The 25,852-nt window shown below is 46.6% G+C and overlaps 1 protein-coding gene across 2 annotated transcripts in view; it reads right to left on the bottom strand.

The window, feature by feature from the left end:
* SAMHD1 (SAM and HD domain containing deoxynucleoside triphosphate triphosphohydrolase 1) overlaps positions 1–25,534 on the bottom strand; it is a 75,083-nt gene extending 49,549 nt beyond the window's left edge. Inside the window, exons 1-3 of one of the 2 annotated variants that reach the window (XM_010355318.2) lie at positions 25,405–25,485; positions 7,282–7,574; positions 3,339–3,405 (exon numbers count right to left, since the gene is read on the bottom strand). In XM_010355318.2, the coding sequence (XP_010353620.2) occupies positions 3,339–3,405; positions 7,282–7,495 (281 nt within the window). In that variant the 5' untranslated portion in view covers positions 7,496–7,574; positions 25,405–25,485. Of the gene's footprint in view, positions 1–3,338; positions 3,406–7,281; positions 7,575–25,404 lie in introns of both variants that reach the window. The other variant, XM_030914206.1, reaches the window with a different exon arrangement.
* Positions 25,535–25,852: the final 318 nt, after the last annotated feature.

The following is a 25,852-nucleotide window of genomic DNA, read 5'->3' on the forward strand; positions in this document are numbered from 1 at the left end:
ACAGCTTTAAGGAGTCCTACAGAATTTGAGTTATGAGGTAGGGCACAGAGACGTGCAATATAGTGTTCCTTCTGGAATTCTGTCTGTTTTGTTCACTCATGTGCCCCAAGTTCATGGAAGAATGCCTAGTACATAGCTTTCCAAAAATATTCACTGAATGAAGCAATAGCACTTGGGTCCACAAAGACACACATGGCTCCCTTGAAAAGAAAGACTGTATTGGAACAAATTCCATTCAGGCCCAATAGTAAGCAACTATTATATACAAGAAATAAGTAATAAGGGGGGCTTTGAGAAGACTGAGAGAGCTGAAATGTGGTTACGAAAGAGGCATGCCAGGCGCGGTGACTCACGCCCTTAATCCCAGCACTTTGGGAGGCTGAGGTGGGCGGATCACAAGGTCAGGAGTTCAAGACCACCCTGGCCAACATAGTGAAACCCTGTCTCTACTAAAAATACGAAAATTAGCCAGGCATGGTGGTGTACACCTGTAGTCCCAGCTACTTGGGAGGCTGAGGTGGTAGAATCACTTGAACCTGGGAGGTGGAGGGTGCAGTGAGCCAAGATCACGCCACTGCACTCCAGCCTGAGTGACAGAGCAAGACTACATCTCAAAACAAAACAAAAAAAACAAACTTTGAGAGGCCGAGGTGGGCAGATCACAAGGTCGGGAGATTGAGACCATCCTGGCTAACACGGTGAAACCCCATCTCTACTAAACATACAAAAAAATTAGCTGAGTGTGGTGGCACACGCCGGTAGTCCCAGTTACTTAGGAGGCTGAGGCAGGAGAATCGCTTGAACCCAGGAGGCGGAGGTTGCAATGAGCCGAGATTGCACTACTGAACTCGAACTCCAGCCTGGGCAACAGAAAGAGACTTCGTCTCAAAAAAAAAAAAAAAAAAAAAAGAGCGAGCCAAGATGAGGTCCCTGGAGATTCTGATCCAAAGGATATTTACTGGAAGTCAGTTAAGTGTTCTGCAGTGATCTTGTTTCACAGTCCACCTCTGTTATCAATTACCTAAGCAACAGTGCAGGAAGTAATTCAGTATAATCCTTTGTTTTGATTCTTTGGTTACTGTTACCACAAACAACATGTAACTAAGTAAAATTTCAGAAGAGAAGGCCAATTCTCTAATAGAAACAAAATTTTTATTTTAAGAAGTATTTAAGGCTGGGTGCAGTGGCTCACGTCTGTAATCCCAGAACTTTTGGGAGGCAGAGGTGGATGGATCACCCGAGGTCAGGAGTTCGAGACCAGCCTGACCAACATAGAGAAACACCGTCTCTACTAAAAATACAAAATTAACTGGGCATGGTGGCACATGCCTGTAATCCCAGCTACTTGGGAGGCTGAGGCAAGAGAATCGCTTGAACCTGGGAGGTGGAGGTTACGGTGAGCCAATATCACGCCATTGCACTCCAGCCTGGGCAACAAGAGCGAAACTCTGTCTCAAAAAAAAAAAAAAAAGAAGTATTTAAACACCAGATCCTCAACTGAGATCTTTAAAGGAGCCCCACTCTAATCTAGACACTAGAACCTACAGCCATACACAGAGATGGATCCATGGGACTATGTATGTATGTATGTATCTATCTATCTATCTATCTCTCTAACTACCTACCTACCTATCTACCTACCTATCTAAGATAGGGTCTTATTCTGCTGCTCAGGCTGGAGTCCAGGAGCTTATCATAGATCACTACAACCTTGAACTCCTGGGCTCAAGGGATCTTCCTGCTTCAGCCTCCGGAGTAGGTGGGACTACAGGTGCATGCACAGTGCCCGGCTAATTTTTTAATTTTCTGTAGAGATGGGGTCTTGCTTTATCACTATCTATAAAATTTACTAAGAGTTAATCATATGCTTCATCACTTTATGTACATCATCTCGTTATTGCTATCCATTTTACAGGTACAGAAATTGAAGGGTTAAATGACATCTCCCAAATTATACAACTAAAAAGTGCCTGTTTTGCATAGAGTCTTTTAATCTAATATGAGGGCATATTTCAATCTTTAGGAAAACCTAGAAATATGCTCAAGGTAGGGATGTAGCCTTGGTTTTCTTACTAACATTTTTTCCCTGTTGGTTCTTATGTATTTCCCAGTGTGTATAATTCAATTATTCTGAACTTGAGAGTAAAAAGTTGGTCACTACAAACTTGATGAAGGTTTGTCTGCAAAATTATTTGAAATAGGAATAAGGCCGGACACGGTGGCTTACACCTGTAATCCCAGCACTTTGGGAGGCCAAGGCGGGCAGATCACCTGAGGTCAGGAGTTCGAGACCAGCCTGGCCAACATGGTGAAACCCTGTCTCTACTAAAAATACAAAACTTAGCCAGGCATGGTGGTGTGTGCCTGTAATCCCAGCTACTCGGGAAGCTGAGGCAGGAGAATGGTTTGAACCCGGGGGGTTCAGTGAGCTGAGATCACACCATTGCACTCCAATCTGGGTGACAGAGTGAGACTCTGTCTCAAAAAATTAATTAAGTAATTAATTAAATTAAAAATAAACTAAATAGGAATAAACAGTAATAGCAAACATAGGATTTGTACAGCGAAAACAAATAGCAGGTGGCCAGGTGCGGTGGCTCACACCTGTAATCCCAGCACTTTGGGAGGCAGAGGAGGGTGGATCACTTGAGGCCAGGAGTTCAAGACGAGTCTGGCCAACATGGCAAAACCCCATCTCTACTAAAAGTACAAAAATTAGTGGGGCAGCCTGGCGTGGTAATACCAGCACTTTGGGAGGCCGAGTAGGGCGGATCACGAGGTCAGGAGATCGAGACCAGTCTGGCTAACATGGTGAAACCCTGTCTCTACTAAAAACACAAAAAATTAGCCGGGCGTGGTGGTGGGCGCCTGTAGTCCCAGCTACTCGGGAGGCTGAGGCAGGAGAATGGCATGAACCCGGGAGGCAGAGCTTGCAGTGAGCCAAGATCACGCCACTGCACTCCAGCCTGGGTGACAGAGCAAGACTCCATCTCAAAAAACAAAAACGAAAACAAAAACAAACAACAACAAAAAAAAATTAGTGGGGCATGGTGGTGGGCACCTGTAATCCTAGCTACTCAGGAGGCTCAGGCAGGAGAATAACTTGAAGCCGGGAGGCGGAGGTTGCAGTGAGCCGAGATACTCCAGCCTGGGTGAACAAGAGACTGTCTCAAAAAAACAAACGAACAAACAAAACCAGCAGGCAAGGGATTCTGCTGTTTTAAAGCACTTCATAGATTTAAAATGAGGACAGTTTATATCAGAGATTTTGGGCTTTGTCCCTGAAAGATGGATAAAGTGTGTTTGGTTATAATGTGAATTTATTTCTTCATTCTTACCTTATTCCAAGATTTTCAAAACGAGACTCATCAAGACAGGGCAGTAATGCGCCTGTGATTTTGTTTTCTATGGAAGAAAAAAGACAAATTCAATGTATACAACATATGTTTTTCATTTTCTTTCAATTTGGATCCACCAACATTTACCCAGATCCACATAATAGAGTACCCACTACAGGCAATGGACTGTGCCAAGTACCATTTTTTTGATCTGCTACTTGTAAAGACTTAATTTTAATTAAATAACTAACCAAGAAGCATTTTTTTGATAAATCACGTGAAAATTTCAAAATTATTTGTGTAAATTAGTTCCAAGAAAAACCAGTCGCAAAAAGGAAAGTGAAACCTGACTACCTGTTGTGGTTTTGCCAGGTCAGCAGCTTCCTTTTAAACAGGGAAGGTTTGAGTTGGGGAGGGAAGGAAATGTAAGTCTATTGTTCTTAGAATTAACAAGCTAAAACCCTGGATTCAAGAGTGCTTAAAGTGTTGATTTTTCTCAAACCTCCTGGGAAAGCACTCAATACTCCGTGATTTGAAAGAGTCCTATCTCTCTCTCTCTCTATATATATATGTGTATATGTGTGTGTATAGTTGGGTTTTTTCCTTTCTCTTTCTATACAATTAATTCTAATCTTTCCTGACCTCAAATTCCAGAACTCTGAGCTATTTTCTTTTCTTTTATTTTTTTTGAGACAGGGTTTTGCTTTGTTGCCCAGGTTGGAGTGCAGTGGTGCGATCACAGCTCACTGCAGCCTTGACCTCCTGGGCTCAAGCGATCCTCCTGCCTCAGCCTCCTGAGTAGCTGGGACCACAGGTGTGTACCACTGCACCTAGCTAGTTTTTTATTTATTATTTTTTTTTGTAAAGTTGAGGTCTTCTGATGTTGCGCAGGCTGATCTTGAACTCCTGGGCTCAAGTGATCTTCCCACATTGGCCTCCCAAAGTGCTGGGATTATAGGTGTGAGCTACTGGGCCAGGCCTCCAGTGGTTTTTGATGAGAACACTTGTTAAGGTATAGATCATGTGAGTTCTGGAGTCCAAAGACCTAACCTTAAAAAATCTAGCTCTTTTTTGTAGTGGTGTGATCTCTGAAAAGTTACTTTACATCTTTGGACCTCGCATACGTCATTGGTAAAATGTGTTGAGTATAGCAACTTATTTCAGACTTCTTGTGAGGCTGTATTCCATAATGAGAAAAGGGACACTGTACCTTGTGCTTGGCTTGCCAAATAAAAAAAAAAAAAACTGGACTTTGATAAAGAGAGACTTTTTTTTTTTTTTTTTTTTTTTTGAGGTGGAGATCCCAGGAGGCGGAGCTTGCAGTGAGCCAAGATCACGCCACTGAAGTCCCGCCACGGGGACAGAGCGAGACTCCATCTCAAAAAAAAAAAAAAAAAAAGAAAGAAAGAAAGATGAAATATTTCTGGTAGGGCGCAGTGGCTAACACCTGTAATCCCAGCACTTTGGGAGGCCAAGGCAGGATCATCCAGTCAAGAGATTAAGACCATCCTGGCCAACATGGTGAAACCCTGTTTCCACTAAAAATACAAAAATTAGCCGGGCATGGTGGTGGGCACCTGTAGTCCCAGTTATTCAGGAGATTGAGGCAGAAGAATTGCTTGAACCCAGGAGGCAGAGATTGCAGTGAGCCGAGATCACGCCACTGCATTCCAGCCTGGCTACAGAGCGAGACTGCCTCAAAAAAAAAAAAAAAAAAAAAAAGACTATTGCTATAGGGAGAAAGTTCCAGTATCAGATATCTGCAAGAGGCTCAGGAATCAAACACATAGGCCTGGCCAGGCACGGTGGCTCTCGCCTGTAATCCCAGCACTTTGGGAGGCAGAGATGGATGGATCACTTGAGGTCAGGAGTTCAAGATCAGCCTGGCCAACATGGTGAAACCCCATCTCTACTAAAATTACAAAATTAGGCAGGTGTGGTGGCGTGCACCTGTAATCCCAGCTATTCGGGAGGCTGAGGCAGGAGAACCGCCTTGAACCCAGGAAGCAGAGGTTGCAGTGAGCCAAGATTGTGCCAGTGCACTCCAGCCTGGGTGACAGAGCAAGACCCCGTCTCAGAAAAAAAAAAAAAAAAAAGAAAAGAAATTTAAAAAAAGAATCAAACAGAGGCCCAAGAATCAAACGGAGGCTGGGCGTGGTGGCACACACCTGTAATCCCAGCACTTTGGGAGGCCGAGGCAAGCAGATGATCACTCGAGGCCAAGAGTTTGAGACCAGCCAGGCCAACATGGCAAAACCCTGTCTCTAATTAAAAAAAAAAAAAAAAAAAGAATCTAAGAGAAAAATGGTCTTCTTTTACATGGTAAAGGATGGGCAAGCAGAAGTAAGCAGAATCTTTGGAAGGGAACCTGGATGAGCAAGGGAAAATGAGCGGTGTAGCCCAACAGGACAGCATCCTACTGTGGTCAGCCATTTCTTAAAAGAAACTGACCAGAGGGAGGCATATTGCACTGCTTTAGGGCCTGCCTGCTCAGATCTGGGGGTAAGCAAGAGTTGAGGGGCCCATAGGGAAGAGAGAAGTCTGAATAAAGTTTGGTCAAGACAAAGCAGAAGGTAAGACATGAACAATTGGGAACAGTTGGTCAGTTTTTACCAAATGAAAGCACATAGTGTCTTTGATAGCACTGGGTTGTGGGTTCAAGAGAACACACATCATTCTGGAGGGTAACAAGTTAATCTACAGACCACTGAAACAGAGAGCCAATCACATTTTGAGACAGAAAATTTGGAACTACTTCACTCCACTTGTTGCTAGTCAAAGAAAATAAAGCAATAATCCATCCCAGCAGTGAAGGGAAACGAAAGGGCAAAAGGGGGAAACAAAAGAAAAAAGGAGAAATGCAATTTCCCATACCCATTCAAGCTATCTTTGGGTCCTGAACCACTATTGTTCCTCCTACCCCAGTTTCCAACCTAGCCAAACAGGGCTCCACCTAACAAATGCAAAAATGTACTAAATTTGCAAATCCCAACCACCAAAGAACCACCTTCCTATTGAACACCTAGAGGATACAAGGCAGGAGTCAAATCTCACACCCACTTCAAAAAGTTGAGCAGACTTCACAAGGATGGATGCTTGGACACGAATGCTTAAAACTCAACCTAAACACTTCTCCAGGTGATGTGGCCAAATTGTGGCATGCTGGGGATTAAGGGGTCAACTGAACAACTCCAGAGTTCAGATTTTGGAGGGGAACCTGCTTTTAAAGAGCAAAACACGATCCTTACAATGTTCTGCAAGTGCAGTCAACACACGCCCATCGGGCGCTACTGGGATGCCAAGGAAGGTGACGGGAATTCAGAGATTAACCAAGCCAGTTCCTTCCCCTTCAGGGAAAGTCTCAATTCAGGGAGGAAACAGAAACCTAAAAGCCCCAGAACATCCTCTGATGTGGCAAGTGTTCAAGGAGCTGCGGTTAGCGCGGAGGGGTCCCGCGAGCCTGGATGACAGCAAGCCGCCCACCAAGGTCTGGGGAAAAATCTCCTTCTAACTAAAAAAAAAAAAAAAAAGGGACCCGAGTCTCGCCTGTCCGGCGCCGGGGTGGCAAGTTAGTGAAGAAACCCACCAGAGTGAGATCCCAATCTATTACTGCCCCTCCCAGGTCCTCAATCCTGGCCGCCTGCTCCCATCCTACGGATCGCCTACCCCAGGCGACCCCATGTCTTCTTCCTCAGCCTCGGGGAGTCAGTCCCGCGCGCCCCATGCCGCAGGCCCTCCTGGGAACCCCCGCCGCAGGGCTCCCTTCGCCGCCTCGGGTCTTCCCTCCCTCGGCGCCCCCAGCGCAGGTCCGCCCTCCCGGGCGCCTCCTGCCGCAGGGCTCGCTCCCCGGCCTGGGTCCTCTCGTGGGGTCCCCTCCCTTAGGGCGCCTGGCCCGCGCCCCAGGTCGCCGCCCCTCGCCGCTCAGCCCCTCCGGAGCCGCTACCTCGGATGTTCTTCAGCAGCACTGGCTCTTCAAAGCCACCGCGCCTGAGGAAGAAGCACACCTGCTCCGGACCCCATGTCTTGTAGTCGGGATGGAGTTCCAGGCCCGGGGACCAGTCTGCCTCTGCGGAACGGGTGCTTGAGGGGGTTCTCGGGCTGTCATCGCAACGGGGCCGCTTGGAGGGCTGGTCGGAGTCGGAGTCGGCTTGCTGCATGGCTACACCCGGCGTCCAGCACAGCAAAGTCAAGAACCTCGGCTCCTGGCCCGCGCGCAGGCGCACTGACAGCAGGGCCCTGGCGGGGAGTCCAAGCAGTATTGGCAGCCTATTAGCCTCCTGCGCAGGCTCACTGACAGTTGAGCCCTTGGGGCAGGGCAGCCTAGCGGCTCTAGCCTTGGGCTCCCTGCGCAGGCGCAATGGCAGTCCAGTCTTCGTCAATCAATCCTGCCGGGACGCTGGACTTGAACGCGAAAGGGCGTGGCTAGAAGCAGAACTGAGGGTAGTGCTGGTGGAAGCGGGGACGAAAGAGCGCCCGGCCCCGCACCCGCAATTCGGGTCTCGTCTGGTGAATTGGGGGTATTCTTCGAATGAAGTACACTACCCGCCGCACCTTAGCCGGGTTTCAGATGCCCCAAACTTAAAAGAAACCTAAAAGGCCGTTAGGCTGCCAGCACCTTCCCAGTGAAGAGAAAAACAGCCAAGGTGTTGAAATGGAAGAACCCGGAATGATTTCAAATGTGACTTGAAGGTGTCTTCATTCCACAGTATTGCTGGGCAACTAGAGGGCCCTGGGATACCTGTTGTCTGGTGTCCACACAGGAGGGGACTTAGGACTTCTTTCCTACTGGAGACAGAGCCCTCCATCCCAACTGCATTCCCAGAGGAAGGGAAGTGGCCAGTCTGATTACTTAAAATTTAACTTCTGAGGACTTCTACTGCCTGGTTGTAACAGCATGTGAAAATGGCAGGCATTTTCCCATCATTTAACCCCTCTGCGGCAGGGCTCAAACTTCCCTATAAATACTGGTCCATGCAATTGCCTGGTAAAAGGACATATCACTATTACTGCTAATAAAGTCAACGCACCTTCCTAGCAACCAAGCCATAGACCTGTTTAGGGGGTCAAGGATGAATGCGGCGGATTAGCTTATCATCAAGCAGTATGAACTAGTGGTCTACTGGTGAGCCAAAATATTATTTGCAAACAGAGCTTTACTGTGTGCCAGGCATGGTTCTTAAGGGCTTTACAAATATAAAATAATTTTATATTTATACGTAATACTTAACGAATTAAATACATTCATTAAATTATTTAAATATTAAATAATTTTTATAACTTCTAAGGGTTTTACAAATATTGTAAAGTTCTAAGGGCTTTACACATATTACTTCATTTAATTATCACAATTACCTTAGGATGCAGGAAAAAGTAATTTGCCACAGGTCATTTTTTTTTTTTTTGAGACGGAGTCTTGCTCTGTTTCCCAAGCTGGAATGCAGTGGCGTGATCTCAGCTCACTGCAACCTCCGCCTCCCGGGTTCAAGTGATTCTCATGCCTCAGACTCCCAAGTAGCTGGGACTACAGGCGCCCGCCACCACACCTAGCTAATTTTTGTATTTTTAGTAGAGACAGGATTTCACCATGTTGGCCAGGCTTGTCTTGAACTCCTGACCTCAGGTGATTCCCACACCTCAGCCTCCCAAAGTGCTGGGATTACACAGCCATGCCCGGCTGCCCAAGGTCTTACAGCTAGGAAATGATGAAGCCTATATTCAAACCCAGGAGATGTAACCTGGCTCCAAAGTCCATGGTCTTGATAACTTGCCAATCACTGCTTGTTAAAGGGGGTTTGGGGCTGGGTGCAGTGGCTCATGCCTGTAATCCCAGCACTTTGGGAGGCCAAGGCAGGTGGATCACTTGAGGCCAGGAGTTCAAGGCCACCCTGGCCAACATGGTGAAACCCCATCTCTACTAAAATACAAAAATTAGCCAGGCGTGGTGGCGCATGCCTGTAATCCCGGCTACTCGGGAGGCTGGGGCATGAGAATCACTCAAATGTGGGATGTGTAGGTTGCAGTGAGCTGATGTCTTCCTGCTGCACTCCAGCCTGGGCAACAGAGCAAGACTCTGTTTCAAAAATAATAATAATTATTATTAATAATAAATAAAGGAGGGTTTGATATAAAACTATTTTCTATTATTTAACCCACAATTTTCAATTGCTCTCTTTTCCCGCAGACCCATGGGGGAAAGTATAAAGGTGATCCTGCCGGGTGTGCTGGCTCACGCCTGTAATCCCAACTTTGGGAGGCCGAGGTGGGTGGATCACCTGAGGTCAGGAGTTTGAGACCAACCTGTCCAACATGGCAAAACCCCGTCTCTACTAAAATTACAAAAATTAGCCAGGTGTGGCTGGGCACATAGCTCACGCCTATAATCCCAGCACTCTGGGAGGCCGAGGTGGGTGGATCAGAAGGTCAGGAGTTCCAGACCAGTCTGGCCAACATGATGAAACCCTGTCTCTACTAAAAATACAAAAAAATTAGCCAGGCTTCGTAGCAGGTGTCTGTAATCCCAGCTACTCGAGAGGCTGAGGCAGAGAATTGCTTGAACTCAGGAGGTGCAGGTTGCAGTGAGCTTAGATTGTGCCACTGCACTCTAGCCTGGGCAACAGAGCAAGACTCCGTCTCAAAAAAAAAAAAAAAAAAAAATTAGCCAGGTGTGGTGGCAGGGAGGCTGAGGCAGGAGAATCGCTTGAACCTGGGAGGCGGAGGTTGCAGTGAAGCATAGCCTGGGAGACAAAAGCAAAACTCCATCTCAAAAAAAAAAAAAAAAAAAAGAGGTGTTTTCCATCTGCACAGAAGGCCAGGTCCCCAAAAATCATGCCTTCAAACACTAGAGAACTTTGTGAAAAGACCTGACAGTTGCCAAGGCTTGTGAAACCAAAACAAGGGTGTAAGAAAACAGACAGCATATGTATGAAAGACTTAATCTCAAGTCAGAAATGGCTGATTTAAAAACTTGTGTTTATAAGACTTGTGGGGAAACCTGCCCTGACAGCAAGGTTTCTTGGACAATAGAAGGTATTATAGCAGGGTTTTTAGTTTAATCAACTGTGTTTGTTCAAAGCAGTTGCTTTTAAGAACTTTCGTTTTTTTTTAAATTTCATTTTATGTTTTTATTTTATTTTAATTTTAATTTTTTTTGAGACAGAGTCTTGCTCTGTGGCCCAGGGTGAAGTGCAGTGGGGCGGTCTGGGCTCACTGCAAACCTCTGCCACCCGGGTTCAAGCGATTCTCCTGCCTCAGCCTCCTGAGTAGCTGGGATTATAGGCATCTGCCATGACGCCCAGTTAATTTTTTTGTATTTTTAGTAGAGACGGGGTTTCACCATGTTGGCCAGACTGGCTTCGAACTCCTGACCTCAAGTGATCAGCCTGCCTTGGCCTCCCAAAATGCTAGGATTACAGGCATAAGCCACCGCGCCCATCCAGAACTTTTATTTTCTGTTTTTGTTTGTTAAAGTATAAGTTATTGCCATACTGACTATATTTTCCCTAATTCACTACTTTCACGGGGCCTTTGATCTTGTGCTAGGTGGTTAGTTACTTGTTCAGGGTCAACATGGCTGGTAAGGGACAGAGAGAAGATTCAAAAGCAATGCTCCCTCACGCCAAAGTATAGGCTCTTTCCAGTTTGCCACTTTATTAACTCCTGTTACAGTCCTAGCAATCCTTTTCCATCATCATTCCACAGCCTGGGAACCAACACCCACTAGACACAGGCCCTGGACTCTGGCCATAGTGAGAGAAATGACTGCTCAAGCTGTCCTCTTCTAAAATCAGTCTCAGTACGGTTAGGACTAGAAAAAACAATAAGATCAATTAATTTAAGGCCCACTACCCAATGACCTTGAATAACCCCAGCAAACCTTTCCTGACCTTCTCTATCTACCTTACACCCAGCCAGCCAAGCTGGGCAATTTTATTTCGGGCTGCATTCACCTGTGGTTTTTACAACTCTTCACAGCTTCCTTTTCAACCAATGTTGCTGGTTCTCAATGCCTGCTGACACCACTCTCTGCATCTCTGTTTTACTGCCTTTTCCATTTACTGAACTTAGCCTCCTCAAGACTTTTTTTCCCATCTGCCCAAATTGCAAAGTTGGGCCAAAAAAAACTTTTTTAAGTATTGATTTTCTTACCTGTTAAAAATAATGCTCAAGTGGGCCAGGCGCAGTGCCTCACGCCTGTAATCTCAACACTTTGGGAGGCCAAGGCAGGCAGATGACCTGAGGTCAGGAGTTCAAAACCAGCCTGGCCAAAATGGTGAAATCCCGTCTCTACTAAAAATACAAAAATTAGCCAGGTGCATGTCTGTAATCTCAGCTACTCAGGAGACTGAGGTGGGAGAATCACTTGAACCCGGAAGGCGGAGGGGTTGCAGTGAGCCAAGATCGCACCACTGTACTCTAGCCTGGGCACCAAAGCGAGACTCCATCTCAGAAAATAAAATAAAATGGCCGGGCGCGGTGGCTCAAGCCTGTGATCCCAGCACTTTGGGAGGCCGAGACGGGCGGATCACAAGGTCAGGAGATCGAGACCATCCTGGCGAACACGGTGAAACCCCGTCTCTACTAAAAAATACAAAAAAAACTAGCCGGGCGAGGTGGCGGGCGCCTGTAGTCCCAGCTACTTGGGAGGCTGAGGCGGGAGAATGGCGTAAACCCAGGAGGCGGAGCTTGCAGTGAGCTGAGATCCGGCCACTGCACTCCAGCCTGGGCCACAGAGCGAGACTCTGCCTCAAAAAAAAAAAATAAAATAAAATAAAATAAAATAAAATAAAATAAAATAAAATAATAAAATACTTAATGCTCAAGAAAGAAAACTTGAACTGGGTGTAGTGGCTCTTGCCTGTAATCCTAGCACCTTGGGAGGGCGTGGTGGGTGTGTCTCTTGAGCTCAGGAGTTTGAGACCAGCCTGGACAATGTGACAAAACTCTGTCTCTATTAAAAATATAATACAAAAAAAAAAAAAATGACCTGTGTGTGGTGGCTTGTGCCTGTAATCCCAGCCACTAGGGAAGCTGAGGTGGGAAGATCATGTGAGCCTGGGAAGTTGAGGCTGCAATGAGCCGAGATCAAGCCACTGCACTCTAGCCTGGGCAAAGGAAGTAAGACCCTACCTCAAAGGAAAAAAAAAGAAAAAGAAAGAAAGAACGCTAGGCCAGGTGTGGTGGCACAGGCCTCTATCCCAGCACTTTGGAAGGCTGAAATAAGAGGGTTGCATGAGACCAGGGGTTGGAGAGCAGCCTGGACAACATAGCAAAACCCTGCCTCTATAAAAAATAAAAATAAATAAATAAAAATGTCCGGGCATGGTGGCTCATGCCTGTAATACCAGCACTTTGGGAGGCCAAGGTGGGCAGATCACTTGAGCTCAGGAGTTTGAGACCAACCTGAGCAACATAGTCAGAACCTGTCTCTACAAAAAAATACAAAAATTAGCCTGGCATGGTGACGTATGCCTGTAGTCCCAACTACTCAGGAGGCTGAGGTGGGAGGATCACCTGAGTTTGGAGAGGTTGAGGCTACAGTGAGCCACGATTATGCCACTACATTCCAGCCTGAGCGACAGGGTGAGATCCTGTCTCAAAATAATAATAATAATAATAATAATAATAATAATAATAATAATTAGAAAGAGAGAGAAAGAAAGGAAACTTAGAGCCAGGCATGGTGGCTGGCTCCTGTAATCTCAGCTACTCAGGAGGCTGAAGCAGAAGAATCACTTGAATGCAGAAGGTCAAGGCTGCCGTGAGCTATGGTTGTGCCACGGCACTCCAGCATGGGTGAAAGAGTAAGACCTTATCTCAAAAAAATAAAAAGTAAAAAGGAAAGAAACCATAGAAAATAAATACACAAAATATATACACACACACAGAGCCAAAGGTCGCCTTTGAGTATGTTCACTATCAGTCCTTTTGTGTTCATAGATGTAGAAACATACATTCTAGTTGAGATAGGTAGGAGACTGGCAATGAGTAATAATAATATAAATAACAATAATGAACTTAGATTATATGGTAGAAGTTAGTGCTATGGAAAATAAAAACAGAGCAAGGTAAGAGATTAGGAGTAGAGGAGTGGGTGGGCACAGTGGCTCACGCCTGTAATCCCAGCACTTAGTGAGGTCGAGGTGGGAGGATCATTTGAGTCCAGGAGTTTGAGACTAGCCTGGGCAACTTGGCGAAACCTCATCTCCACAAAAAATACAAAAATTAGCTTAGCCGGGCGTAGTGGTGCCTGCTTCTAGTCCCAGCTACTCCAGAGGCTGAGGAAGGAGAATCATCTGAGCCCAGGAGGCAGAGGTTGCAGTGAGCCCAGATTGCACCACTGCACTCCAGCCTGGGTGACAGAGTGAGAGCCTGTCTCAAAAAAAAAAAAAAGAAAGAAAAAAGAAAGAAAGAGGCCAGGTGCAGTGGCTCACGTCTGTAATCCTAGCACTTGAGTAGGCGGAAGCAGGGCGGATCACGAGGTCAGGAGATAGAGACCATCCTGGCTAACATGGTGAAACCCGGGCTCTACTAAAAAAATAAAGAATTAGCTGGGCGTGGTGGCACGCACCTGTAGTTCCAGCTACTCGGGAGGCTTGAGGCAGGACAATCACTTGAACCTGGGAGGCAGAGGTCGCAGTGAGCCAAGATCATGCCACTGCACTGTAGCCTGGGCGACAGAGCGAGACTCTGTCGAAAGAAAAGAAAGGAAAGAGAAAAAAAAAAGAAAAGAGGAGTAGAGAGGAGGATAGGGTCACCGTCACCATTTCAGATTGAGTGTTCAGGATAGGTCTTTGAGAAGGTGACATTTGAGCAGAGAGTTGAAGGAAACGAAAGAATCAGCTTTGCAGATGTCTGGAAGAAAGGCATTGCAGAAAAGGGAAAGAGGAAGTCCAAAGGTCCTGAAGCAGAAACATGCCCGGATTTGAGCAATACCAAGCAGGCCACTGTGGATGGGGTAGAGTGAGTAAAATGGGAAGTAGTAAGAGATGAGCTCAAACGATGGGGCCAAATAGCTCTCAAATCCCATCCTTAGGGCTCCACATCTAGAGGTGAGAGAAAGCCTCCGCTTCTCCAGTTCCAACGGAAAAATTGCAAGGGAATAACGTCAACAAGTTCAGTTCAGCATCCACTACTGGACCAGTCACTGTGGACAAGGTCATAAAATGATTGACCAAATCAGGTCACATGTTTACCCTTTGGGTCACAGGGAAAAGACTACTCCTAGGAGGAAAGGAATTGGTTTCGGATAAAGTTCCCAGGTGTTTTTATACCCATTTAACAGACAAAGAAATGAAGCTCAGAGAGGTAAAATGACTCGTCCAGGGTTACACACATGTATGAATATTAAGTTTTCGGGCTTGCACCAAGATCTGCCTTGAAAACTATTGCTCACCCCGGACGTGGTGGCTTGTGCCAGTAATCCCAGCACTTTGGGAGGCTGAGGTGGGCAGATCATCTGAGGTCAGGAGTTCGAGACCAGCCTGGCCAACATGGTGAAACCCTGTCTCTACTAAAAATACAAAAATCAGCCAGGCATGGTGGCACAGGCTTGTAATCCCAGCTACTCAGAAGGCTGAGTGAGGCAGGAGAATTGCTTGAACCTGGGAGGCAAAGTTGCAGTGAGGCCCTTGGTGACAGAGTGAGACTCCTTCTCAATAAAACAAAACAAATGAAAGGAAACAAAAAACCCACGATTTCTCTTTTCTGCAACTCAAGCTGAGTACAAGATCTGTTGCTTTTAAATTATTTCAGGGAGAGAAGCCATCTCATCCTATTGAGTGTAGTGTGACTCCTTGCGAGTGGCTCAGTGCTTGGGGTGGGAGTGACTGTGTCATTTGGAGTTTGGGATGCTCAAACATACAAAGGAGTGGCCAGACTTCCCTTAGGAGCCTAGGGCATCCTTGGGTAAAAACAAGTCATGGATCTTTCAATTAATTAATTAATTTATTTATTTGAGACAGGATCTCAGTCTTGCCCCGACTGGAGTGCAGTGGTATATCGCAGCTCACTGCAACCTCAACCTCCCAAGGCTCAAGTGATCCACCTACCTCGGTCTCCCGAGTAGCTGAGACCAAAGGCACACACCACCTCGCCCAGCTAACTTTTACAAATTTTTTGTAGAGACGGCGTCTCACTTTGTTGCCCAGGCTGGTCTTAAACTCCCGAGCTAAAGCAATCCTCCTGCTTCAGCCTCTCAAAGTGCTGGAATTATAAGCATAAGCCACCATGCCTGGCCTAGATCCTTTTAAAAGACATTGCTAAGAGTCATTTACAACTCATATTTCAAATATAGCACTGATTCCTAAACTCAAATGGTAATTGCATCAGCGAGTCCTTTTTTTTTTTTTTTTTTGAGACAGAGTCTTGCTGTGTTGCCCAGCCTGGAGTGCAGTGATGTGATCTCAGCTCACTGCAACCTCCCCTTCCTGGGTTCAAGCAATTCTCCTGCTTCAGTCTCCCAGGTAGCTGGGATTACAGATGCATGCCACCATGCTAATTTTTGTACTTTTAGTAGAGAGGGAGTTTCACCATGTTGGCCAGTTTGGTCTCGAACTCCTGACCTCAGGTGATCTGCCTACCTCGGCCTCCTAAAGTGCTGGGATTACAGGCGTGACCCATCACGCCTGGCCTGAGCCACCGTGCCCAGCCAGCGAGTCTTAATCCCACATAAATTTGCTTGAGATCCCCTGTGTTACAACAAAAGGGGAATTCGCCATCCTAAAACCATTGGAAGAAGTTTATGAAGAAGCAGTCGCTATGGAAAGACTTTAGGCCTTTGATGAGAATATTCAGCCATTTGCTCAACCAACCAAAAAGTCCACTCTATCTTTGTACTTCTGTGGCAGGAAAATGCAGTCTGGAGGCAGGGAACATAAGGCCGATTCACACTTCAGCTATGACAGGAAATATCCTCTCCATACAGCATATGCCAAGTCGTACTTTGTAACTTTACTTCATCCTCTTCATTTACATAGGGCATACACCAAGTGACCAGTGGAAATCCCTAGAGGGTATTTAAACCCCCACAAATTCTTTTTTTTTTGAGACAAAATCTCGTTCTTGTTCCCTAGCCTGGAGTGTGCAATGGTGCGATCTCAGCTCACTGCAACCTCTGGTTCCTGGGTTCAAGGGATTCTCCTGCCTCAGCCTTCCAAGTAGCTGGGATTACAGGCGCGTGCCACCACACCCGGCTAATTTTTTGTATTTTTAGTAGAGACAGGGTTTCACCATGTTGGCCAGGCTGGTCTCAAACTCCTGACCTCAGGTGATCCGCCCACCTCGGCCTCCCGAAGTGCTGGGATTACAGGTGTGAGCCACCGCTCCCGGCCTAAACCCCCACAAATTCTGTGATGGGGCCTTTCATCCCCTAAGCCCGGGCCACTCCCATACTGTGTTGTGTACTTTCATTTTCAGTAAATCTCTTCATTCCTTCCTAGCTTTGTTTGTGTGTTTTGTCCAACTCTCTGTTCAAGACGCCAAGAACCTGGACACTCTCTCCCAGTAACACTTCCCACTACATGAGCCAGTACAATTTCCTTCATTTTTAAGCCAGCATTATTTGAACTTTCTCTTGCTTGTGTGTATGTTGAATTTTTAGATTTTTTTTCTCCTTTGTAACTGACAGCATCCCCGAAACACTTTGCAACTTCAACATCTGACACGCAGCTCCAGGTACCTAGTGTTATCTGGCTGGTTTTCCCCTTGTAGTGACACTTGCATGCAGTCCAGTCTACTCCAATTCCTCATCATCTCATGTCCTACTGTCTCTAGGGAATAGCACTGTCCATCAGTCAAGCTCACAAAGATCCTTTCCTCTGAGAAATTCCTTGTTTCTCCGAGTGAACCCACAGCATTATGGACTGAATTGTGGCCTCCCCGTCCCCTGCATTCATGTGCTGAAGCCCCAAACCTCAATGTCACTATATTTGGAGACAGGGCCTGTAAGGAAGTAATTAAGGTTAAATGAGACCAATAGGGTAGGATTCTGGTAGGAGAAGTGTCCTTATAAGATGAACAGACACCAGAGATCTTTCTTTTCCTGCTCACACACCAAAGGGAGGCCATGGGAGGATACGGCAAGAAGGCAGCCTTCTGCAAATCAGGAAGAGTGACCTCACCAGGAACCAGGCCTGTTGGCCCCTGATCTTGTAATTTCAGCCTCCAGAACTGTGAGAAAATACATTCCTCTTGTTTGAGCTGGTATCAACCACAGATTCTTCGACTCTCGTGTGACAGAAATTGATGGTAGGCAGGGCAAGTTTCCCAGACAAGGTGTTTATTAGGCGCTTATTTTCTTTTTCTTTTTTTTTTTTTCCCGAGAAGGAGTTTCATTCTTGTTGCCAGGCTGGAGTGCAATGGTGTGATCTCAGCTCACTGTAACTTCCGCCTCCTCGGTTCAAGTGATTGTCCTTCCTCAGTCTCCCAAGTAGCTGGGATTATAGGCATGTGCCAGGCTGCTCTCAAACTCCCAACCTCAGGTGGTCCGCCCACCTTGGCCTCCCAAAGTGCTGGGATTAGAGGCGTGAGCCACTGTGCGCAGCCTAGGGGCTTATTTTCGAACACAGAGAAGATAGCACAAGAGAGAGAATTCTCTGACTGGTTCCCCAAAGGGAGTCAGAAGAGTACTTTTTTGTTGTTGTTTTTTGATATGGAGTCTTGCTCTGTTGCCCAAGCTGGAGTGCAGTGGTGACATCTCAGCTCACTGCAGCCTCTGCCTCCCAGGTTCAAGAGATTCTCCTGCCTCAGCCTCCCGAGTAGCTGGGACTACAGGTGCATGCCACCACACCCAAATAATTTTTGTTATTTTTAGTAGAGAGGAGGTTTCACCATATTGGTTAGGCTAGTCACAAAATCCTGACCTCAAGTGATCTGTCTGCCTCGGCCACCCAAAGTGCTGGGATTACATGTATCAGCCACCATGCCCAGCTAGGAGAGTAATTGTAAAGTGGCAAAAAGCAGGAAGGGAGTGACATTTACACATGTAGAGGCAGAGAACTACTGGCACCTAAGCAGTATTGGGAACAGGTCCCCCAAAATCTGGCCATAAACTGGCCCCCAAACTGGCCATAAACAAAATCTCTGCAGCACTATGACATGTTCATGATGGCCATGACACCCACACTGGAAGGTTGTGGGTTTACTGGAATGAAGGCAAGGAACACCTGGCCCACCCAGGGTGGAAAACCGCTTAAAAGTGTTCTTAAACCACAAACAATAGCATGAGCGGTCTGTGCCTTAAGGACATGCTCCTGCTGCAGATAACTAGCCAAACCCATCCCTTTATTTCCCATAAGGAATACTTTTAGTTAATCTATAAGCTATAGAAACAATGCTTATCATTGGCTTGCTGTCAGAAAATACGTGGGTAAATCTCTGTTCGAGGCGCTCAGCTCTGAAGGTTGTGAGACCCCTGATTTCCCACTCCACACCTCTGTATTTCTGTGTGTGTGTCTTCAATTCCTCTAGTGCTGCTGGGTTAGGGTCTCCACCACCAAGCTGGTCTCGGCAAAGCAGTTCGGTTACATGCTTCTTCCTACATTGCATGTCTCATTAGCATGTTAAATCTTCACCCTGGGTGTGATTTTTCCTATTATCATCTTGCTAGGATTAAGGATCAGTCATTCTCCAGGCCCTGTGTGCATGCGGGTGGTGGGGTTAGTTTTCTTGAGCAGGATTTATGGTGGAATGCTTCTTATCTTGGTTTCTTCAGATAGCTTGCAGCAGCTGCAAGATTTTTTTTTTTTTTTTTTTTTTTGAGGCGGAGTCTCGCTCTGTCACCCAGGCTGGAGTGCAGTGGCCGGATCTCAGCTCACTGCAAGCTCCGCCTCCCGGGTTTACGCCATTCTCCCGCCTCAGCCTCCCAAGTAGCTGGGACTACACACGCCCGCCACCTCGCCCGGCTAGTTTTTGTATTTTTTAGTAGAGACGGGGTTTCACCGTGTTCACCAGGATGGTCTCGATCTCCTGACCTCGTGATCCACCCGCCTCAGCCTCCCAAAGTGCTGGGATTACAGGCGTGAGCCACCACGCCCGGCTATTTATTTATTTTTTGAGATGGAGTCTCACTCTGTCACCCAGGCTGGAGTGCAGTGGCGCAATCTTGGCTCACTGCAAGCTCCGCCTCCCGGGGTTCACGCCATTCTTCTGCCTCAGCCTCCTGAGTAGCTGGGACTACAGGTGCCCGCCACTGCGCCTGGCTAATTTTTTGTACTTTTAGTAGACATGCGGTTTCCCCGTGTTAGCCAGGATGGTCTTGATCTCCTGACCTCGTGATCCACCCGCCTAGGCCTCCCAAAGTGCTGGGATTACAGGCATGAGCCACCGCACCTAGCTACATGAAATTTTTTAAAAGGTAAAACCACAGTGACATGAAACAGAGCAACAATTGCCTGGGCGTGTTGTACAGAGGATGTGGGGAGGGCAGGGAAGGAGATCAAAGGGCATGAGAAAACTTTTTAGAGTGATGGAAATACTCTGTATTTTGTTTGTGGTGGTAGTTATACAACTATATGTATCACTAAATTCATCAAACTGCACACTTAAGATGGGTGTATTTTATTGTATGTAAATTATAATAAAGCTGGAAAAAATCATGTTTTACAACTTAAGATTTGCATAATTTTCTTCATGTAAAAAAATTGTAATAAACAAAAACAGGTGATCTCTTGTAATGGAGCAGCTTAACTTCAAAATTTATTTTATTTTATTTTTATTAGTTTTTGAGACAGGCTCATGATGTGTCACCCAGGCTGGAGTACAGTGGCATGATTAGGGCTCCCTGCAGCCTCAAGCTTCTGGGCTCAAGCAATCCTGCCACCTTAGCCTCTCGAGTAGCTGGGACTACAGGCAAGCAGCATTTCACCTGCCTAACTTTTTTTTTTTTTTGAGATGGAGTCTTGCTCTGTTGCCCAGGCTATAGTACACTGGCATGATCTTGGCTCACTGCAACCTCCGCCTCCCGGGTTCAAGTAATTCTCCTGCCTCAGCCTCCTGAGTAGCTGGGACTACAGGCACGCCTGGCTAATTTTTGTATTTTTAATACAGACGAGGTTTCACCATATTGGCCAGGCTGATCTCGATCTCCTCACCTCGTGATCCGCCTGCCTCGGCCTTCCAAAGTGCTGGGATTATAAGCTTGAGTCACTGCGCCCAGCCTACAAAGCTCTTTTTTTGAGATTGAGTCCTGCTCTGTGGCCCAGGCTGGAGTGCAGTTGCACGATCTCAATGCAACCTCCGCCCTCCAGGTCCCAGTTTCTCCTGCCTCAGCCTCCCACATAGCTGGGACTACAGGCGAGCACCACCATGTCTGGCTAATTTTTGTATTTTTAGTAGAGACAGGGTTTTGCCATGTTGGCCAGGAGGGTCTGGAACTCCTGACCTCAAGTGATCCGTCCACTCCAAAAGTGCTGGGATTACAAGTATGAGCCACTGCGCCCGGCCTGTGTTTACTATTATTAAAATTAAGTGATTAAGTAATAATAAAAAAAACTGAGACTTGCTAGTGATTTTTGATCCTAAGCCTTCTATCACTATTGGGCCTTCATTTGTGTACTTAAAATCAATATATGTACCAGTGTTGCACTAGTTTAAAGATTCTAATGGTGAAAGTTACCTAATTACTATATCTAGAAACCAATCTTGGAAATGTGAGATGATGCTCTTTTTTCCTTTTTAATTTACTTAAATATTTTTTCTTTAAATTTTTTATTTTTTTGAGATGGAGTCTTGCTCTGTTGCCTAGGTTGGAGTACAGTGGTGCAATCTCGGCTCACTGCAGTCTCCGCCTCTCGGGCTCAAGTGATTCTCGTGCTTCAGCCTCCTGAGTAGCTAGGATTACCGATGCGGGCCACCACGCACAGCTAATTTTTTGTATTTTAGTAGAGACGGGGTTTCACTATGTTCATCAGGCTGGTCTTGAACTCCTGACCTCAGGGGATCCGCTGGTCTCGGCCTCCCAATGTGTTGTTGGGATTACAGGTGTGAGCCACAGTGCTTGCCATTAAATTTTTTTCTCTTGTTTAATTAACTTCAATTCTGCCACTTCCTAGATGCGCTTTTAGAATAGCTGAAATTATTGTGTGCTTAGTTTCACTCTGTCCTTGTTTTGTTGTATAGTATTTTTTATTTTATTTTTTGAGATGGAGCCTCGCTCTGTCACCCAGGCTGGAGTGCAGTGGTGTGATCTCAGCTCACTGCAACCTCTGCTTGAACCAGATTCAAGCAATTCTCCTGTCTTAGCCTCACGAGTCCCTGGGATTACAGGCATGCATCACCATACCCGGCTAATTTTGTATTTTTAGTAGAGACGGAGTTTTACCATGTTGGTCAGGCTGATCTCAAACTCCTGACCTCAGTTGATCCGCCTGCCTCTGCCTCCCAAAGTGCTGAGATTATAGGTGTCAGCCACCACACCCGGCCTGTTATATAGTATTTAAATGAAAGGGACATAGAAGAAAATAGTTGTTGAGGTTTTAAGATAATCATTCCTACTTTCTCTGTTACTCTATTTAAAATGACGACGAGAAAAATTAATTGTCTTACTTTGCTAAGTTTGGCATAGGAGCTGTCACTCTTTTTTTTTTTTTGAGACAAGGTCTCACCATGTTGCCTAGGCTGGAGCACAGTAGTATAATCTCGGCTCACTGCAATCTCTGCCTCTCAGGTTCAAGAAATTTTTTGGACTCAGCCTCCCAAGTAGCTGGGATTACAGGGGTGTGCCACCACACCCTGCTAATTTTTGTATTTGTAGTAGAGATGGGGTTTCACCATGTTGGCCAGGATGGTCTTGATCTCTTGACCTCATGATCCGCTTGCCTTGGCCTCCCAAAGTGCTGGAATTACAGGTGTGAGCCTCCACACCTGGCCTCCCATGTTCTTTATGTGGACGAGAAGTCTATTTTTCAGTTAACTGATGCAAGGGGCCTGGACTTCTCTCCTTTCAAATAAAACCTTGAAGGTCCTGATGTATATTGAAAAGGGCAGCTGGGTGCAGTAGCTCGCACCTGTAATCTCAGCACTTTGATATGAGGAAAAGAAAGAGAGATCAGACTGTTACTGTGTCTATGTAGAAAAAGGAAGACATAAGAAATTCCATTTTGATCTGTACTAAGAAAAGTTCTTCTGCCTTGAGATGCTGCTAATCTGTAATCTTAACCCCAACCCTGTGCTCACAGAAACATATGCTGTACTGACTCAAGGTTTAATGGATTTAGGGTTGTGCAAGATGTGCTTTGTTAAAAATGTGTTTGCAGGCAGTATGCCTGGTAAAAGTCATCACCATTCTCCATTTTCAATTACGCAGGGACACAATGCACTGCGCAAGGCCACAGGGACCTCTGCCCAAGAAAGCCTGGGTATTGTCCAGGGTTTCCCCTTACTGAGACAGCCTGAGATACGGCTTCGTGGGAAGGGAAAGACCTGACCGTCCCCCAGCCCAACACCCGTAAAGGGTCTGTGCTGAGGAGGATGAGTGAAAGAGGAAGGCCTCAGCCAGGCACAGTGGCTCACGCCTGTCATCCCAGCACTTTGGGAGGCTGAGGCGGGTGGATCATGAGGTCAGGAAATCGAGACCATCCTGGCTAACACGGTGAAACTCTGTCTCTACTAAAAATACAAAAAAAATTAGCCGGGTGTGGTGGCGGGCGCTTGTAGTCCCAGCTGCTGGGGAGGCTGAGGCAGGAGAATGGCGTGAACCCGGGAGGCGGAGCTTGCAGTGAGCCGAGATCCGGCCACTGCACTCCAGCCTGGGAGACAGAGCGAGACTCCGTCTCAAAAAAAAAAAAAAAAGGAAGGCCTTTTTTTTTTTTTTTTTTTGAGACGGAGTCTCGCTCTGTCACCCAGGCTGGAGTGCAGTGGCCGGATATCAGCTCACTGCAAGCTCCGCCTCCCGGGTTTACGCCATTCTCCTGCCTCAGCCTCCCGAGTAGCTGGGACTACAGGCGCCCGCCAGGTCGCCCGGCTAGTTTTTTGTATTTTTTAGTAGAGACGGGGTTTCACCGTGTTAGCCAGGATGGTCTCGATCTTCTGGCCTCGTGATCCGCCCGTCTCGGCCTCCCAAAGTGCTGGGATTACAGGCTTGAGCCACCGCGCCCGGCAGGAAGGCCTTTTTGCAGTTGAGATAAGAGGAAAGCATCTGTCTCCTCCTCGTCCCTGGGAACGGAATGTCTCAGTGTAAAACCCGACCGTACGTTCTATTTACTGAGATAGGAGAAAACTGCCTCATGGTTGGAGGTGAGACATGCTGGTGGCAATACTGCTCTTTACTGCACTGACATGTTTGTGTAAAGTCAAATGTAAATCTGGCCTACATGCACATCCAGGCACAGCACTTTTCCTTAAACTTATTTATGACACGGACTCCTTTGCTCACGTTTTCCTGCTGATCGTCTCCCTACCATTACTCTATAGTCCTGCCACATCCTCCTCGCCGAGATAGTAGAGATAGTAATCAATAAATACTGAGGGAATTCAGAGACCAGTGCTGGTGCAGGTCCTCACTTGCTGAGCGCCGGTCTCCTGGGCCCACTTTTCTTCCTCTATACTCTGTCTCTGTGTCTTATTTCACTTTCTCAGTCTCTCGTCTCCACCTTGCGAGAAATACCCAGAGCTGTGGAGGGTCAGGCCCCCTTCACTTCGGGAGGCCGAGGCAGGTGGATCACTTGAGGTCAGGACTTTGAGACCAGCCTGGCCAACATGGTGAAACCCCATCTCTACTAAAAATGCAACAATTAGCCAGGAATGGTGGTACACGCCTGTAATCTCAGCTATTCCGGAGGCTGAGGCAGAAGAATCGCTTGAACCTGGAAGGCGGAGGTTGCAGGGAGCCTAGATTGTACCACTGCACTCTAGCCTGGGCGACAGAGCAAGACTCCATCTCAAAAAAAAAAAAAAAAAAAAAAGGTAAAAAGAAAAGAGCATGGAAGTGATTAGAGGAGGAACATTTATATTTGGGGTTCCTCGTCCTCCCAGGGTAACATGCAGAACGAATGTTTAAACAGACAAGAAAGTCCCTCTGCTATAGGAGGAAGTGAGAGACACTCATGGAAAGCCTTCACATACTCACAAAAACAGCAGCTGTTGGATTCAAGTGAGCAGTGTTGACTTGCCCCCTTGACATAAAGAAGGAACCTCCAGAGGACTTGGGGCTTGGGATAAGGGCTCGGAAATGGCAAAGCGGTGCTAACTTGAAAAAAAAGCCAGTAGGTAGGGTCATTAAAGGGCCACAGAATAAGGCCCTACGTAGGTAGACAAATTGCTTCAAAAGCCACCAAAAAACTTGGGCTTGGAGTGTGTAACAGGGATGAAAAGTATATGGTAAGTCACAAGGAGCTGGCAGAGCCTGGCTTCCAACTAGTGCCTGTCCCGGCAATGAACCAACAGACAGGGGAAGGTTAGGAGCTGGTAGGGTCAAAACAACTACAAATCTCAAGGGTCATCCACAAGGCAGACCGGCTCTTTGCCTGCTACACAAATGCAACAAAGGCCGTGGGAGCACAAATAACAAACAGGGATTGTGTGTTTAAGGCAGAGAAGGAAGTCATGCGTCATGCAAAGTGAAAGCAGAGAAAAGACAGACTTGCTTGCAAGGTGGACAGTCTGGTGGGTGCACCAGGTCATTTCAGAATACACACAGAGAAAACAAGAGAATAGACAGTGTAGGATTTGGGGAAAGAGCTGATTTTCGTTGAAGAAGCAAATGTAGCCTCACATATGATGTGGTGGCCTTTACCCTACCACTCCCACAATCCTCCTGTCTCAAGGGCCATTAGTGTCTCAGGTCTACTCAGTGTGGAATACAAGGTCCTTCCCACCCCCACAAGCCATCCATGAGGGTGAGCTGAGAGATTAGCCAGGAGGACCAGAGCCATTATGGCTGAGAGGAATCATTCTAGAGGATGGTTAGTAAACAGGAGAGCAAAAGGGGAGAAGGAAACTGCATATCGGGGTTAAACGCCTCCAGTGGAAGAAGGCAAGGTGTAGAGGCATGCATTAGTCTGTTCTCAAGCTGCTAATAAAGATATACCCAAGGGTGGATATTTTATAAAGGAAAGAGGTTTAATGGACTCACAGTTCCACATGGCTGGGAGGCCTCACAATCACGGCGGAAGGCAAAGGCGAAGCAAAGGCACATCCTCTGTGGCAGCAGGCAAGAGAGTATGTTCAGGGGAACTCCCCTTTATTAAACCATCAGATCTTGTGAGACTTGATCACCATCACAAGAACAGCACGAAAAAAAAAAAAAACACTCCCATGATTCAATGACCTCCCACCAGATCCCTCCCACCAGATCCCTCCCACCATATGTGGGGATTATTATAATTCAAGGTGAAATTTGTACGGGGACACAGAACCAAACCATATCAAGGTTTCTTACCACTAGGGAACGTTCTTAGTCGCGACACCAAAGCAGGTTACCAGCAGCAAATTTGTACAGATCTGCAGCAAACTCAATCCTTGCCTCCTCAGAGGAAAGCTTTTGGCAGGGGCAGAAGTAGTTTTAAGGCAGAGCAAGAGAC

This window comes from Rhinopithecus roxellana, chromosome 13 (genome assembly GCF_007565055.1).
Source record: "Rhinopithecus roxellana isolate Shanxi Qingling chromosome 13, ASM756505v1, whole genome shotgun sequence".
In the NCBI taxonomy this organism is placed as follows: Eukaryota; Metazoa; Chordata; class Mammalia; order Primates; family Cercopithecidae; genus Rhinopithecus; species Rhinopithecus roxellana.